This window comes from Chrysemys picta, chromosome 4 (genome assembly GCF_011386835.1).
Source record: "Chrysemys picta bellii isolate R12L10 chromosome 4, ASM1138683v2, whole genome shotgun sequence".
Lineage (NCBI taxonomy): Eukaryota > Metazoa > Chordata > Testudines > Emydidae > Chrysemys > Chrysemys picta.
The window spans coordinates 40,877,940-40,894,433 of record NC_088794.1 but is presented as its reverse complement, the minus strand read 5'-3'; the positions used below and the strand labels follow the sequence as shown (position 1 = coordinate 40,894,433).

At 41.4% G+C, this 16,494-nt stretch overlaps 1 protein-coding gene across 2 annotated transcripts; it reads left to right on the top strand.

Moving 5' to 3' along the window:
• The first annotated feature begins 234 nt into the window (after window positions 1-234).
• On the top strand, window positions 235-16,269 carry LOC101933955 (galanin peptides). Of its 2 annotated transcripts, XM_065594748.1 has the most exons (7): window positions 235-555; window positions 1,002-1,082; window positions 1,803-1,857; window positions 3,067-3,138; window positions 3,611-3,697; window positions 12,176-12,253; window positions 15,993-16,269. In XM_065594748.1, the coding sequence occupies exons 2-7, from the start codon at window positions 1,002-1,004 to the stop codon at window positions 16,043-16,045; spliced, it is 426 nt and encodes a 141-aa protein (XP_065450820.1). In that variant the 5' UTR covers window positions 235-555; the 3' UTR covers window positions 16,046-16,269. The 2 variants fall into 2 exon arrangements, with proteins under 2 accessions (XP_065450820.1, XP_065450821.1); XM_065594749.1 differs by lacking the exon at window positions 3,067-3,138 and having other exon boundaries at window positions 240-555.
• The last annotated feature ends 225 nt before the right edge of the window (window positions 16,270-16,494 follow it).

Here is a 16,494-nt window from a genome sequence, read left to right as displayed (position 1 = left end):
AAGAGGGAGCTGTGTTCAATTTACCCTTCCTTATTCTCAAACAACAACAAAGAACTTCTGAAGTTTCAGAGAAAGATAGAAGGCAGGCCAGACTGTCTAGTAGAACAGAGCTCTTTTCACTGCTAGCCAGTGTCCAACCCAGGCGTAATGAAAGGTAATTGGCCAGGCTGTTATCTATGTGCAGCCCACATCTTGCTTCCAAATGCCTCTAATTGAATTGCTGTAATTTTTGCCCTTCCTAATGCAGTGACTTGGCGAGGGGAAATGACCCAGCAATGTGGGTGGCTCTCGATTCTCCCCTGGGAGAGAGCCGCGCCTGCAAAGTTGTGCTGCAACCCATAAATAGCAGAGGGGGAGCGGTCTTGGGCTTACAGGCACTGCAGCCCCCCCACTCCATTGCATCCCCTACTCAGTGAGCGCACCAGAGCCATGCAGTGAGGAGTCCCAGCTGTGACCATCCATTCCCCAGAGCAGCCTGCAGACAGCTCCCTGCCCCACTGCCAGCCAGGACTGAACCCGCGCAGTGAAGAACAGAGTAGCGCACCTCAACTCAAGGTACTTTCACCTTATTTTTAGCCTCTTTGCCTTCTGGGAGGTATTTAACCTTCAGGTACATTAAATCTTAGACCCTGGACGCCTTCCCTTCTGACACCCCATATTAGTCACTGTAATGACTTGTGTGTAGAAGTGGCAAAGGGGGCAGGTATTGTAAAGGCTGATCTCCGTGCCCCACTGCGGTCAGGTTCCATCCCCGTCTCCGACTTTGGGGGTGTTCCTGCTTCCTTAGGATTTGACATTCTCTGCCGTTCCTTCCTGAACTTTCAGATGCACAGGACTCACCCCCGGATACACAGCCTTCCTTCTCATAAGTTCCTCCTGTCTCAATGTTTCTTAAGGCATCAGGTTCCTGCGGGAACCTAAGTCGATTTAAACCCCCATACCTGGGATCCCAAACTGGAAGGCAAAGCAACTAACCCAGAGCGTTTGTGGTCTCCTTTCAGATGCAGAGGTGGACTAGTCTCCTGTTTCTATCTTTGATCTTTTGTGCCACCCTCTCAGAGACCTTTGGACTCGTTTTATCAGTAAGTATAAATTTCATTTACAGGGGCTCTATCCATTAGACATGCTCAGTGTCTCAGCTGACAAGTACCAGTAAACTGACGGGCATCTGGTCAGATATAGGGCTGAGCAAAACAAAGCAAGTGCCCGAGAATATTTTGGATGGTGGATGAACAATTGGGAATATTGGACATTTTAATACTCATCTACTTATGACAAATGTGCTACAAAGTAGTTAAACAAAACAAGGGTTATTAGTTTTATATAGTAAAGTTCAATGAATGGCCATCTTACTTAGGAAAAAAAACAAGGAATTCTTTTGTTTTACATGAAGCTTACAAAATATAAACAGCTGAGACATGACAAATTGTGTAAATCCAAACCAGTATCTAGAGGGAAATATATATACTTTTCAGTAAAGCAGGTTGGGAGCAGATCACATTTATTATAACTTGTAAGGTTTAAAATTTATAATGCATTGTGCGATTTGCACTTTCGTCTATATAGGGTCAAAATCCTGGTCATGCTGAAGTCAATGGCAAAACTCCCATTGACTTCAGTGAGGCCAGGGTTTCACCCAGACTGAAATAATATTTTTTTGATGAATAAAAAATATCAGCTCATTAGAAACCCTAATGAATCTGTTTGCACAAACCAACCTCCCAGATTCATTTCTCTTTTTTTCAGAAAGTATTATGTAAATCATGCAATAAATAAACTACCTGCACTTTTCCCTCTGTAAGGCAAAAGAAAAAAGGGGCTGGACTTTGAATAGTGCTGGTTACCTACTTGGGCCACGTAAGTCAAATATTTAATTTTCTATATTTTAAAATTCTATTAAAAATGGTCACTTGATGCCTATTGTCTGCCATGAGTGTGCTACCCACTAATCTGGCTATTAAAGTAATTTTTGTTTAAACCTTCTTATGTAAAACTAAAGAGTGTTATTTCAGAGAACATTCAGTTAGTTACACATTTGAAGCCTGGGATAGAAACAAATAGAATTTAAACTTCCTCTTCAAAAGCAATGCCATGTAAAGGCACTGCATTATATGGAATTACACATTTGGGTATTCTTAGAGTGCTAATGAGTTGTAATACTTAGGTGGCAAACATTTTATTACTCTAAAATAGTAGATTTACCTCCAATTATACAATAATAATGATGATTAATTGTATAGACTCTAAGGGCATTTGCCTTGCAAAGTAGTTATAACATTTTATGGAATTTTGGAGGTCAATCAAGGGGGAAATACTATGGGTGAAATTGGGCCCCATTGAAATCAGTGGCAGTTTTGCCGCTGAACTCAGTGGGGCTGAGATTTCACCTAAATCTACATTAAAAATGCCCAGATGCATAGTCTTCTGATACTATTCTTGGACAAAACAAACTCTCTGAGATTGTAAATAAATATCAGTAATTTACAAGAGGAAAATACTTCATTCCATTTTGTAATTAAAAACAAACACCAGTGTCTGAGAGGCTGAAAACGTAAAGTTCAGGTTTCCAAAAAAAGTATGGAGATGAAAAGTGAAGGTGTCCCAACTGGCTAAAAAGCCTTCCTTTAAAACTATTTGTATCTGATTTAATAATTGTCATTTATTTTTACCCAAGGTTTTCAAGATGCTGAGAGGCATAAAACATACAGACATCTATACCTACCCTTTACTACTTTTTATGTTAAATATTACTGGGGGTTGCCTAATTTCACCCTCTATAGTATATGATAAACATTACAGATAATTAATACTGCTGTCCATATAAGGATCATAACTGTCTTTTTTTTCCTTTATTATTCACTTTTTGTAACTGACCTTGGGATACAAATGTATGCACCTTTGATGTATTTATTGATTCTGTAAATGTTTGTAAATATATTTGCCTTAAAGCAGCAATGCCAGAATAGACTGTGTTGAAAGACATACATGCCATTCTGTAATGGGGGCATATATTTGCTGAGTGCCATTTCTCTAAGACTGGATAATAGGCATCATCCTCTGTTGCAGGTCGTATTGATCAGCTTTTACTGATAAAGGAAATGCCCATTGCAAAGGGGAGAGAAGAGGCACCAAGGGAATGTAAGATAGTTTTTGGAGGTTATTCATGTAAACTAATTGCAGTTTACTTTCAAACAAATTACTTGGCAACTTTTTTTTTTTAAGAGGAAAGAGTAGCAAAACCACATTCCTAAATTACACATGAATTGTCCAACTCTGCATTCCCTGTACACCCAAAACTCCCACTGAATTCAGGAAGAGTTTGGGAGTGCAAGCAATATAGGAATGGGCCCTTAATGGATATAAATTAAATACACAAAATTTAAAAATGCCTTCTTTAATTCTTTAATACGCTTATTAAAGAATGATTCCTTTGATTCATTAATTATACATCATTCTATCAACAATCCCATCATGTTCTCGTGCACAAATGAAAAGAAGGCTATAAAGAGAGTCACTTTTAAATCTTTTTGAGCTAGCTCAATAAAATCCATCAAAATCAACCTGGAGACTGTAAATGAAATTAACTCTTCATCTCTAATTTATTTAACAGATGCAGTAGATAATCACAGATCTTTTATTGACACACATGGCCTAGCTGGTAAACGTGAGATACAGGCTGAAGAGGATATAAAAATAGGTAATGAAATTATGAAAGCCAAGAGTTTGTGCTTCTGTATATAGCATTTTATTTACTATGTTTGAGTTATTGTCCCCCTAAATGGAAGCTTAAGCTTGCTTGTAGGCAGGACCATGTACTTAACATACATGAGTAGTCCCATTGAAGTCAATGAGAGTATTCATATGAGAAAGGAAAGCAAAATTTGGCTCACAGACACCAGAATTTGGAGATCATGACCTGAATTATGTGTATTCTGCCTTGTAATAGTTTAAAATGCAGAGTCATACATTCACTGGCAGGACAAAAGCTTTTGAGTTTCCTTCATTTTATCCACATTAACATATTTGACTACAAAACCTACCTGTTCAAAACAAAGCTTTCAAGTTCTATCAGACACTTAGGAGTCCAACTGATTAGCCCAGGAGTGTGATCAGTAAGGGAAGATATTAGAGAGATCATACATTAGGGAAAGTTATAGAAACAAGAGACATCGTTTATCATACCAACACAGAACTGAAAGCTGTTGTTAATGCTGTATGGAGCTGTTTTTTGATAAATGGATTTCTCATAATAACCCCATCTCAAGTATAATTTTTCCATAATTAAACAAGATAAATTGTTTCAATTAGAAGACTTAGGGCCTGATCCAAAGCTTAATGAAGTCAGTAGGAGTCTTTCCATGTAATGCAATGGGTTTTGGAACAGTCCCTTAATCCTGAGAGGTGCTGAGCATTCACAACTCTGAGCTCAATGGGAGTTGTGAGTGCTCTGTACTTCTCAGGATCAGAACCTTACAGTATATAAGGGGCTGCTAACAGGGAGTTTCGCAAGGGAGTTCTCCAGGTGAAGGAGGAGCAAATACAGGACCTTTGGGGTAAGTGACTGTCTGTAGTGTGTGTTTGTGTTTGGGGGTTACTTGCTGTGTGCTGAGCTTGTGTTTGTCAGTCTGTTTGTTTGGTTGTTTGTTTGAAGGACCGTGTGCTGTGGCTGGCAGTTGGAAGCTGTGAGCTTCAAAGGAAGGTCCGAAGGCTAGAAGCCTCTGGTAATTGGCTGAGCCTTAATCAGTGGGTGGGGCATTCACCCAGGCCAGGGCTTTATAAAGCAGCACACAAGCGACCAGGGAGCTTTTGTGACCAGGGGCTGCTAACTGGGAGTTTCACAAGGGAGTTTGGAAGGGAGCGCGGGTCCCTTGCCGGTTCTATCTTATACCCTTTATTCCTCTTAAACCCTATAGCCCAAACTACATTCAAAACTTCTTGCTTTAAACAACCCCTTCAGTAACTAGGAGAAAATGCAGGCAGAAGCCCAGCTGCAGAGTGGGGGCTATCCAGTTTATTGCACTGAGTGTAGCATGTATGATTACCTGCCCCGTGGGCGGGTGGCGTATGTGTGCATTCGGTGCAAGGAGCTCCTGGCCCTCAGAGACCACGTACGGACTCTGGAGGCAAGGGTGGCGGAACAGGAGGAGCTAAGGGAGGCAGAGAGGTATGTTGATGAGGCTTTCCGGGACACTGTAGAATTGTCCCACCTCCAGTCAGACAGCCCCTGTGCTGTTGAGGAGGATGAAAGGCCCAGGGAAGCAGAGCAGTCAACGGGAGCAGAGGGAAACCTTCCCATAGTTGGGACCCTCCTTCCAGATGGTGCTGGGGTTGCCTCTCGCACTGAGGTTACCTATCCAGGGGAGGGAACTCCAGTTGCTAGGAAAAGGCAGGTATTAGTATTGGGAGATTCAATCATTAGAAACGTAGATAGCTGGGTTTGTGATGACCGGGAGAACCGTATGGTGACTTGCCTGCCTGGTGCAAAGGTTGCGGATGTCTCGAGGCATCTAGACAGACTTATGTGTAGTGCTGGGGAGGAACCGGTGGTCATGGTACATGTAGGTACCAATGACCTAGGGAAGGGTAGGAGAGATGTCCTGGAGGCCAAATTTAGGCTGCTAGGGAAGAGACTGAAATCCAGGACCTCTATGGTGGCATTCTCAGAAATGCTCCCAGTTCCACGCGCAGGGCCAGGTAGGCAGGCAAAGCTTCAGAGTCTCAATGTGTGGATGAGATGATGGTGTAGAGAGGAGGGGTTTACATTCATTAGGAACTGGGGAAACTTCTGGAATGTGGGGAGCCTATACCGGAAGGATGGGCTCCACCTAAACCAAAGTGGAACCAGACTGCTGGCACTAAACATTAAAAAGGTTGTAGAGCAGTTTTTAAACTAGGAGATGGGGGAAAGCCGACTGCTGCAGAGGAGCGTGTGGACCGGACAGAGACTTCTCTTAGGGGAGAGTCTAATGATAGAGAATCTCCAGGTTATAGTCAGGAGCAGAGGATGGAAGAGGATAAAGTAGGGGCCAGATCAGATGATAAACATTCACATAAAAAAGAATCTGATACATCAGAAAAGGGCAGACAAATAAACAGTGACAAGTTTTTAAAGTGCTTGTACTCAAATGCTAGAAGTCTAAATAATAAGATGGGTGAACTAGAGTGCCTTGTGATAAAGGAGGATATGGATATAATAGGCATCACAGAAACCTGGTGGACTGAGAGCAATCAATGGAACACAATCATTCCGGGGTACAAAATATATCGGAAGGACAGAACAGGTCGTGCGGGTGGAGGGAGGAGAGAGAGTGGCACTATATGTGAAAGAAAATGTACAATCAAATGAAGTAAAAATCTTAAGCAAATCCGCATGTTCCATAGAATCTCTATGGATAGAAATTTCATGCTCTAATAAGAATATAACATTAGGGATCTATTATCAACCACCTGACCAGGACAGTGATAGTGATGATGAAATGCTAAGGGAAATTAGAGAGGCTATCAAAATTAAGAACTCAATAATAGCGGGGGATTTCAATTATCCCCATATTGACTGGGAACCAGGGCCGGCTTTAGGCCGATTCAGCCGATTCGGCTGAATTGGGCCCCGCGCCAAGAGGGCCCCGCGCTGCAGCTGTTCACCCCGCCCCCAGCTCACTTCCCCCTCCTCCCCTGCCCTGCACGCCCCGCCCCCTCCCCTGCTTCCCGCGAATCAGAGATTCGCGGGAAGTCTGAGACTAAGCAGCAGGGGTGGGCTGGCCGGCAGCCCGAGGTAAGCTGGGGTGGGGGCGGGAGAAGGGCTCCGGGGAGGCGCGGCCCGTTCCCGTAGGCCCCAGCACGGCCCCCGTGGCCCGGCTCCAGCCCGGTCCCCGCGGCTCGGGCCCCCCCGTCCCCCCCCGCGGCGCAGCTCGGGGCCCCCCGGCCCCCCCGGTGGCGCGGCTGGGCTCGGGGCCCCCCCGGCCTCCCTGCGGCGCGGCGCGGCTGGGCTCGGGTCCCCCCCGGCCCCCCTGCGGCGCGGCTGGGCTCGGGGCCCCCCCGGCCCCCCTGCGGCGCGGCGCGGCTGGGCTCGGGGGCCCCCAGCCCCCCCAGCGGCGCGGCTCGGCTCGGCTCGGGGCCCCCCCGGCCCCCCCGGCGGCGCGGCGCGGCTCGGGCCCCCCCGGCCCCCGGCGGCGCGGCTTGGGTCCTGGGGGCGGGGCTTGCAGCAAGCCCCGCCCCCAGGAATCGGGCCCCGCTCTTGCTAAAGCCGGCCCTGCTGGGAACATTTCACTTCAGGACGAAATGCAGAGATAAAATTTCTCGATACTTTAAATGACTGCTTCATGGAGCAGTTGGTACGGGAACCCACAAGGGGAGAGGCAACTCTAGATTTAGTCCTGAGTGGAGCGCAGGAGCTGGTCCAAGAGGTAACTATAGCAGGACCGCTTGGAAATAGTGACCATAATACAATAGCATTCAACATCCCTGTGGTGGGAAGAACATCTCAACAGCCCAACACTGTGGCATTTAATTTCAAAAGGGGGAACTATGCAAAAATGAGGGGGTTAGTTAAACAGAAGTTAAAAGGTACAGTGACTAAAGTGAAATCCCTGCAAGCTCCATGGGCGCTTTTTAAAGACACCATAATAGAGGCCCAACTTCAATGTATACCCCAAATTAAGAAACACAGTAAAAGAACTAAAAAAGAGCCACTGTGGCTTAACAACCATGTAAAAGAAGCAGTGAGAGATAAAAAGACTTCCTTTAAAAAGTGGAAGTCAAATCTTAGTGAGGCAAATAGAAAGGAGCATAAACGCTGCCAAATTAAGTGCAAGAATGTAATAAGAAAAGCCAAAGAGGAGTTTGAAGAACGGCTAGCCATAAACTCCAAAGGTAATAACAAAATGTTTTTTAAGTACATCAGAAGCAGGAAGCCTGCTAAACAACCAGTGGGGCCCCTTGATGATCGAGATACAAAAGGAGCCCTTAAAGACGATAAAGTCATTGCGGAGAAACTAAACTGATTCTTTGCTTCAGTCTTCACGGCTGAGGATGTTAGGGAGAGTCCCAAACCTGAGCTGGCTTTTGTAGGTGACAAATCTGAGGAACTATCACGGATTGAAGTGTCACGAGAGGAGGTTTTGGAATTAATTGATAAACTTAACATTAACAAGTCACCGGGACCAGATGGCATTCACCCAAGAGTTCTGAAAGAACTCAAAAGTGAAGTTGTGGAACTGTTAACTAAGGTTTGTAACCTGTCCTTTAAATCGGCTTCTGTACCCAATGACTGGAAGTTAGCTAATGTAACGCCAATATTTAAAAAAGGCTCTAGAGGTGATCCCGGCAATTACAGACCAGTAAGTCTAACGTCTGTACCGGGCAAATTAGTCGAAACAATAGTTAAGGATAAAATTGTCCGACACATAGAAAAACATAAACTGTTGAGCAATAGTCAACATGGTTTCTGTAAAGGGAAATCGTGTCTTACTAATCTATTAGAGTTCTTTGAAGGGGTCAACAAACTTGTGGACAAGGGGGATCCAGTGGACATAGTGTACTTAGATTTCCAGAAAGCCTTTGACAAGGTCCCTCACCAAAGGCTCTTATGTAAATTAAGCTGCCATGGGATAAAAGGGAAGGTCCTTTCATGGATTGAGAACTGGTTAAAAGACAGGGAACAAAGGGTAGGAATTAATGATAAATTCTCAGAATGGAGAGGGGTAACTAGTGGTGTTCCCCAAGGGTCAGTCCTCGGACCGATCCTATTCATCTTATTCATAAATGATCTGGAGAAAGGGGTAAACAGTGAGGTGGCAAAGTTTGCAGATGATACTAAACTGCTCAAGATAGTTAAGTCCAAAGCAGACTGTGAAGAACTTCAAAAAGATCTCACAAAACTAAGTGATTGGGCAACAAAATGGCAAATGAAATTTAATGTGGATAAATGTAAAGTAATGCACATTGGAAAAAATAACTCCAACTATACATACAATATGATGGGGGCTAATTTAGCTACAACAAGTCAGGAAAAAGATCTTGGAGTCATCGTGGATAGTTCTCTGAAAATGTCCACTCAGTGTGCAGAGGCGGTCAAAAAAGCAAACAGGATGTTAGGAATCATTAAAAAGGGGATAGAGAATAAGACTGAGAATATATTATTGCCCTTATATAAATCGATGGTATGCCCTCATCTCGAATACTGCGTACAGATGTGGTCTCCTCATCTCAAAAAAGATATACTGGCACTAGAAAAGGTTCAGAAAAGGGCAACTAAAATGATTAAGGGTTTGGAACGGGTCCCATATGAGGAGAGATTAAAGAGGCTAGGACTCTTCAGCTTGGAAAAGAGGAGACTAAGGGGGGATATGATAGAGGTATATAAAATCGTGAGTGATGTGGAGAAAGTGGATAAGGAAAAGTTATTTACTTATTCCCATAATACAAGAACTAGGGGTCATCAAATGAAATTAATAGGCAGCAGGTTTAAAACAAATAAAAGGAAGTTCTTCTTCACGCAGCGCACAGTCAACTTGTGGAACTCCTTACCTGAGGAGATTGTGAAGGCTAAGACTATAACAGAGTTTAAAAGAGAACTGGATAAATTCATGGTGGTTAAGTCCATTAATGGCTATTAGCCAGGACGGGTAAGGAATGGTGTCCCTAGCCTCTGTCTGTCAGAGGGTGGAGAGGGATGGCAGGAGAGAGATCACTTGATCATTGCCTGTTAGGTTCACTCCCTCTGGGGCACCTGGCATTGGCCACTGTCGGTAGACAGGATACTGGGCTAGATGGACTTTGGTTTGACCCGGTACGGCCTTTCTTATGTTCTTATGTTCTTATGTTATATCGTCCCTGTTTTTATAACCCTTGTTTGTATTGTAAAATTTCTACTCTATGCTGATGGTAATGGTTCAAAATTCAAAAAGGTTGCTGTGTATATTCTTGCCTAAATGTACACCCTAAAGCATTTAATTTTATGGTTAATCTAATTATTAAGTATTGGTATGCAAAAATATTACTTTGTTCAAAATACCTTATTTTCTCTAGACAAATATTTAGACCAATACAAAAGCCATTTCCTTTTCTTGGTATATCTGAAACTTATTTGTTGAACTAAAAAAAATACTCTGATTGCATTCCTATACTCAGATTGCATTACAAAGGGTGAATGAATCTAGAGGCAACTGGGGAGCATCTACAGAGGCAAACTTTTTTTGTTTTTTAGTTGCCATTTATTGGGGTGTTTAAAATGAAACACTTTCTATAGAATGTCCAATATCAATTTGTAATAGTAAAAAAATATATATAAAAAGTGATATGATTGAGTCAATGAGTTAAAGCAGGTACTCAGTTGGAGGCTATTAACAGGAACACACCATTTCTAAACATTGATACAACAACCAACTCTCGCTTGATCGTTCATAATTAAACAGAATACAGCTTAGCAGCAGGAAGCTTTTGCTTTATAGAATTGCAGTTTCATATCTAGATCACACCTACCAGGCAACACCATGTTAAGGCAGCAAATGCTGTGAAATTCCCATCAGCATTTCCTCTGACGTCTTTCATTGGGAGAGCAGGATACACCACCCTCTCCTTTCTGGCCATACATATGGAGGCTCTGTGCTGCTACAGAATCTCTAGCCCTGCTACTTGGTAGCACAGCTGAGGCCTCCCTTAAAGGAGGGGATTCCCCATGACAGAGTCAGGTGCGTGAGTGAATTTTTAAGTATAACCTATAGGTCCCCTCCTCAGGACCTTCTCTTGACCTACCCATTTCTTTGCTTGTTCAACCCACAGCTGGATTCCTTCTAATCTGCACAGATCTCCAGACACACAGATAGCTCTTTATGCGGTCCAGAAGATGCCTTGGGAGCTGTTGTGGCTCTTTTCTGTATAGTGAGGGAGGGATCCACACATGGCCAGAGCCCTATGTATGGATCAAAAGACATGAGCTAGTCCTCTGTTAGGGAATCTCAAATGAGATCCATTTCTCACTCCAATCCCTAGAAGGCTGATAGTTGTTCCTGTGCTCAGCATTGTACTAACAGGGGAAGATAGAGTCCTGCTCCAAGGAACTTACAATCTAACTCAAACCCTGACAGTACAATAGAGACACATCTGATAGTCAACAAAGGTCCAAAATTCAGGTAAGGTTCTTTGCTTATTACTTATTAGTAGGAGAACACTGAATCATCTCCCATAAGTTGTACAATTCTGTTGAAGACAATTAGTTCATTTCTGGTTATGGTTGTACGGGGGGGAGGGAAGATTAGAAAGGTTGGTGCCTAGCAAAGCGGGTATAATATATTTTGCTACTCTGAAATATTGATGAAAGGGACAGTTAGTGCACTCTGATCTAGTAACACTTCTCACTGACTCACTGTATTTTCCAGCTGTGGACGTGTAGACAGTTCCTTTGTAAAATATGTGATCTGGAAACTATACATTGTGGAGCTGCAGATGTGGCTTTCCAATGAAGTCACCCCAAGTTGATAGTGCTCAGCACTTTTCAGGATGGGACCTAAAGATTGTAACCTAGTTTCTTATAAACTTCATTTAAGCACACTCCTTCCATCAACTCTGAAAATCTCCTTTGCACCTGAAATTTCTCATGCAGACTCTATTCAATGGAGACATTTTTTAAGTTTCACTGGCATTGAATTAGGTATTTTGAAAAACATATTTTTCACTTGTGGAATGTAGTGGCTTCTTATAAAATTGTCTTTAAATGGTAATTGTTTACATGTTCAAGGGGAACGAATGCAGTGGACTATTTTTCAATAAAAATGGGTGAATACATTTGGACCTATTTTCTCCGGAAATCCTGAGTCTCTGAGGTCTCTTCAGATATAAACTCACTGACTGGGGTTTCAGAATTTACAAGCTCCACAGACAGCCCTGGAGGACCTTACAAGCACTGTAAACCAAATAACCTGAAGGCTGCTTTAACTTACATTAGTACAGAAGCTCCAGAATCAGGGAGTGTAACAAGCTCCCTGATGTCACCCCATTCTTGCACCAAATGTATTTCAGTGCAGGAAAGAATCTGGCTCTCAGTTTTTCCACTGAACTTCTAAAATGAAGTGTAGTTTCATGGATTTTTCTGAACTCTTACAACTTTAGTCACAATAGTGAATGTATCAACAAATATTCATACTATCTATACATTAAATATCTAATAAATGTTTTCTAGGTAATCTTGGGAGACCAGTGGTTGACGACAATGTTGTACGCACAGTAATTGAATTTTTGACTTACTTGCATCTTAAAGGTTAGTAAAGCTCTCAATCATTTAAAAGTACAGTTTTATTTCAGTCACTGAGGATCTGATTCTGTAATCCTTACTTGGACAAAACTCTTGAATAAGAGCTGCAGGACTGGGATTGAATATATAATTGTAGATTCATATTTAAATTGTGCAACTTTGTTGAGCATCACTGGAGAATGGGCTTGATTATGTTTGACATAACTCCTAGAACATAATGTGCTGAAACAATATCGCTGAATATCCATATTAACAAATAATGGATTGAAATCTGGAAGAAACTACTAAGAGCCTGCTCCCACAAAACACTTATGGAGATGCTTAAAATTCAACATACAAGTAGTGTCACAGAAGTGCATGACGTTAAGTATATGACTAAGTGGTTGCAGGATTGAGATGTTGACTGTAAGTTCCTTGGTGCAGGAACCATCTTTTCATTATACATGTGTACAGTGCCTAGCACAGAAGGGTCCTGATCCTGCTTGGAGCCTGTAGGTACTACCAAAATGACAACTGCCAAAACTGTTTGAACTATCTTTAATAGGGTCCAACATTTGTACTCTTACTTAAAAGACTGAATAAAAGGAGATGTTTCAAAGTTTATCATGATCAAGTTTTACATTTGTGTAAGACAGTGACAAAGAAAATAAAATTTCCCTCCATTTGGACACTGTGGTGAAGTCATATCCCTGAAATTGTGACATCACTCACCTGTGTGGCAACAGAGTTTAAACAGAGGCAAAACTCCCTGTGAAATACTGGAGAACTGTCTATATAGGACCTGTAGGACTGAGATCTCTAAGGATGCCTAATTAAGGATTATGACTTTATTATAGCATCAAGCAAACAGAAAACCTGAGTGGTTACTAGACCTCTATTATAATTTTGAAGGTCTTCATGTGTTTTTCAGAAAATTTCAGGCAAAGTAAATTAATTTATTTAAACATACCTTTTTCAAATTTTCAGCCAATATAGAATTGCTCCTTTCAACTCTGCTACATTCAAAATATTTAGAAAGTGATTTGCATTAGGAGGGAAAAAAAATAACACAATACATGCCTTTAATCTTCCTAATTGCAAGCATTCTGAATCTTTCATTCAAAAGTCACCAATTCTGTCACATGCCTTCTCTATAAATCCCTACCTTTGAATATAATGAATTATAGATGCTTTCATAGCAATGAATTTATTGTTAGATAAAATTGCAGGTGCTGTGTTTTTATTTTAATTAATGCATTGGAATGAGACATTTGTGTTTTATTAATTTCACTTTACTGTGAATATCTTTTCAAGTTTGTTAACTTCAAGATTATATGAATTTTATAAATTAAACTCTGGATAGTTTTGGCATCATTTTCTAAAATGATCTGTCTTGGTTCAGAAAAATCCTCTGCTAAGACTACTGTAAATACTAAAATACGACCAGTGTTAACTAAACTACATTGCACAGTCTGTATTTGAGACTGTATTTGTTTGAACGGTATAGTTAAGGATCTTTGAGCAATACTGTCATTTCCAGGGATTGAGAATACTTCAACTGTCCAGCCTCAGTCCAAAAGCAAACCTAAGATTTTGTGCCATTCTCAAGCATTTTTCAAAAACAGCACATCCTGGCTTACCTGAATCTCATGGACCATGTTGAATAAGTTAATACAATCAAAGCTTGAAAATACCTTCAGTTTCCCCAAAATCTCTAAGACGTCGCGGTAGGACATGACCATGTTTGGGATAACAGAGTTTTCCCGATAACCCTGGTTTTGCTGTATAATAAAAACATTAATGTGGATTAACTACACAAAAAAACTCCTTTTTGAAAAACAATTGACATTTTTACAGAAATGTCTGATATGCAAAACTGGGGCCCAAATCTGCTATCCTCATTTTGAGAAGTAACTTTCAGAGGGTAGCCCATTAAAATCAATGGATCTGTTTGGAAGGTGAGTCTCTGGTCTCCGGAGGCTTAGTAGTAATTATGCAGCTGTTCTGTGCTCTGGGCTGGGAGAGGGTGGTTCCACTTCTCTTCCCAATTCCTGCAGAGCCTGTTTACTTAGTCTCTGTGGGGAATACGCGTATTTTTCCATTCAACATTTTTACTCATCTGATAGAGTACATGGATCTAAAATAACATTTTCAAACATTCATACAATGCTCTAAAAATCTTTATTCTCCCAATCTTTCAGTGCTGTTTCTCCCTGTTAACTGAACAATGAGCATCTGTCCAAATCCACATTTACAGGGTAGTCACTTGAAATAACTATTGTTTGAGGACCCTACTTACCCATACATGGGCTATTCCCAAGTGAGGGAGTGGAAAGTCAGTATTGGTAAATCCACCCACAAGTTGGAAACAGCAGTCACCGCATGAACAGCTTGAAAGCATAAATGGCTCAGGGAGGGTGTCTCTTGGGACATCCATGATCAGGGGTATTGATCCTGATCTGGTCACCCTACATAGGGTAGACATGACCCCAGTGTTGTCAATAAGACCACTCATATGCTTACTGCAGATGAGTTAGCGTTCCCTCCCATTCAGAGGAGGATTATTGGGCCTCAGTCTCTAAGTGCTAAAAGAAAGTCCAAGGAGATCCTGATTTGATATTGGTCAGCTGGTGTTTCTATACCAGTGCAATAGAGACATTTCTGTCTCCCCTGTGTAAGCTATGTCCCAGTGTGGGGGTCAGAGCAGCCTCCTGAGCAGGAATGACTGGGCAGGGCTGGGGAACAGGCTGAGCCCTGACCTCCGCAAACTGAGCCAGCCTGGAGAGAGAAGTAATGTGCACCTAGTAAAGAGCTGATACCAATTACTTTCCCCATGGAGCAAGTGTCAACCAGGGGCTGAACTGTGACTTTTTGAGTAACAATTACCTGGTCTGCTCTTTGGACAGCACACTTACATGCTTCTCCTTACTGTTACCATCAACCTTGAGACTACACAAAAACCAAATCCACTGGATCGTGCACAATGGCTTTTCGGTGATGCAGAACTGGTACTCCAAAGCTACAAAACACAGAATGTTAGCGAGTGATGCTACATTTTTAGCTAACAATGGCTACCAGCGAGATCTTGACATGAACATGTACTCCAAATCAATATCTGATTTAAAAAAAATTCAGTCCAACAATAATGTAATATAAATGTTTTTTACACAGCTACTCAAATGTCAGTTTATTACACTAAATATATTGATTTATGCATTTTCTTTCTCAAAATAAACCATTTTATAGAAAAATGTTTTTAACAATAATGATTATTCAGATAATTCATATACTTCCATCTTAAAGAGAAGGGGCATATTTATAACAACTCCCTCACAAGTGATTTCTTGGAGGTCACTATCACAGTTGGCCTTTTAGGCCCCAATGCTGAAACTGGCTCGGTGCAGGGGTCTGCCCAGCCTGAGCCAGTTGCAGGATCAAACTCAATCAAACAATATTAAATCTTATGATACTGATATTCAGTGATATGAATCAAAACATCAAGGTCGATGTAGAAGGTTTTTTAAAATACTGTAAATTATAACAGGAAGTTATGACTTATTAATATTCAGAAGAAACATTAAATAGCCTAGAAATGAGCCATGAAAAGTATGAGCCTATTGCCTCATCTATGGTCAAAGGGAAGCAAAGTAAGAAAGTTTAGCGATCATAAGGTTGATTTTTAGGAATTAATTGTTAATACTAAACTTTGCACTTAACTATTTGTTGCTAAAAATCATGACTGTGTTTTTCTTTTTCCCCTTTGCAGAGGCTGGGGCACTAGATAATCTACTTTCATCAGAAGAAACAAATCAGTCCTGAAAAATAATGTATTTATACTTTGTTGTATTGTAAATGAAGACTAGACTCTAAACAGAGCTTTAAATGAACAGAAGATGGTGATTATTGTTTACATTACTCTTATACAGAGTTACACATGGTAAACTACTTTTTGCCCTTTTTGTTTTGTTTTTTTCTGTGATGTTACAATGTAAGATTTTTGCCTTGATAAAAAAAAATTCTTTAAATGGTAAAATAAAAAAAGAGCAGCTGCATTTTGTTTCATTTCCCTTACAATAGCGTGTTTTCAAATTACATATAATGCACAATATGTAGTATATTAAATACATGTTTAACTTTAAGTATACAAATCCTCCTAAGCCTGAGCACTGAACCTGTGTCAACTCACCCCCCTGTGTAGATGCAGCTAGATCAATGGAAGAATGTTCCGTCAGTCTAGCTACCATCGCTCGATGAGGTGGAGCTCTACA

What these genes read in the sequence shown, in the direction of transcription:
- LOC101933955 (XM_065594748.1), top strand. Translation starts at nt 1,002, where the DNA reads ATGCAGAGGTGGACTAGTCTCCTGTTTCTATCTTTGATCTTTTGTGCC. An exon ending in CCTTTGGACTCGTTTTATCA is followed by an intron (nt 1,083 to 1,802) that starts GTAAGTATAAAT and finishes TCCCTCTGTAAG; the next exon opens with GCAAAAGAAAAAAGGGGCTG. An exon ending in TGAAGAGGATATAAAAATAG is followed by an intron (nt 3,698 to 12,175) that starts GTAATGAAATTA and finishes AATGTTTTCTAG; the next exon opens with GTAATCTTGGGAGACCAGTG.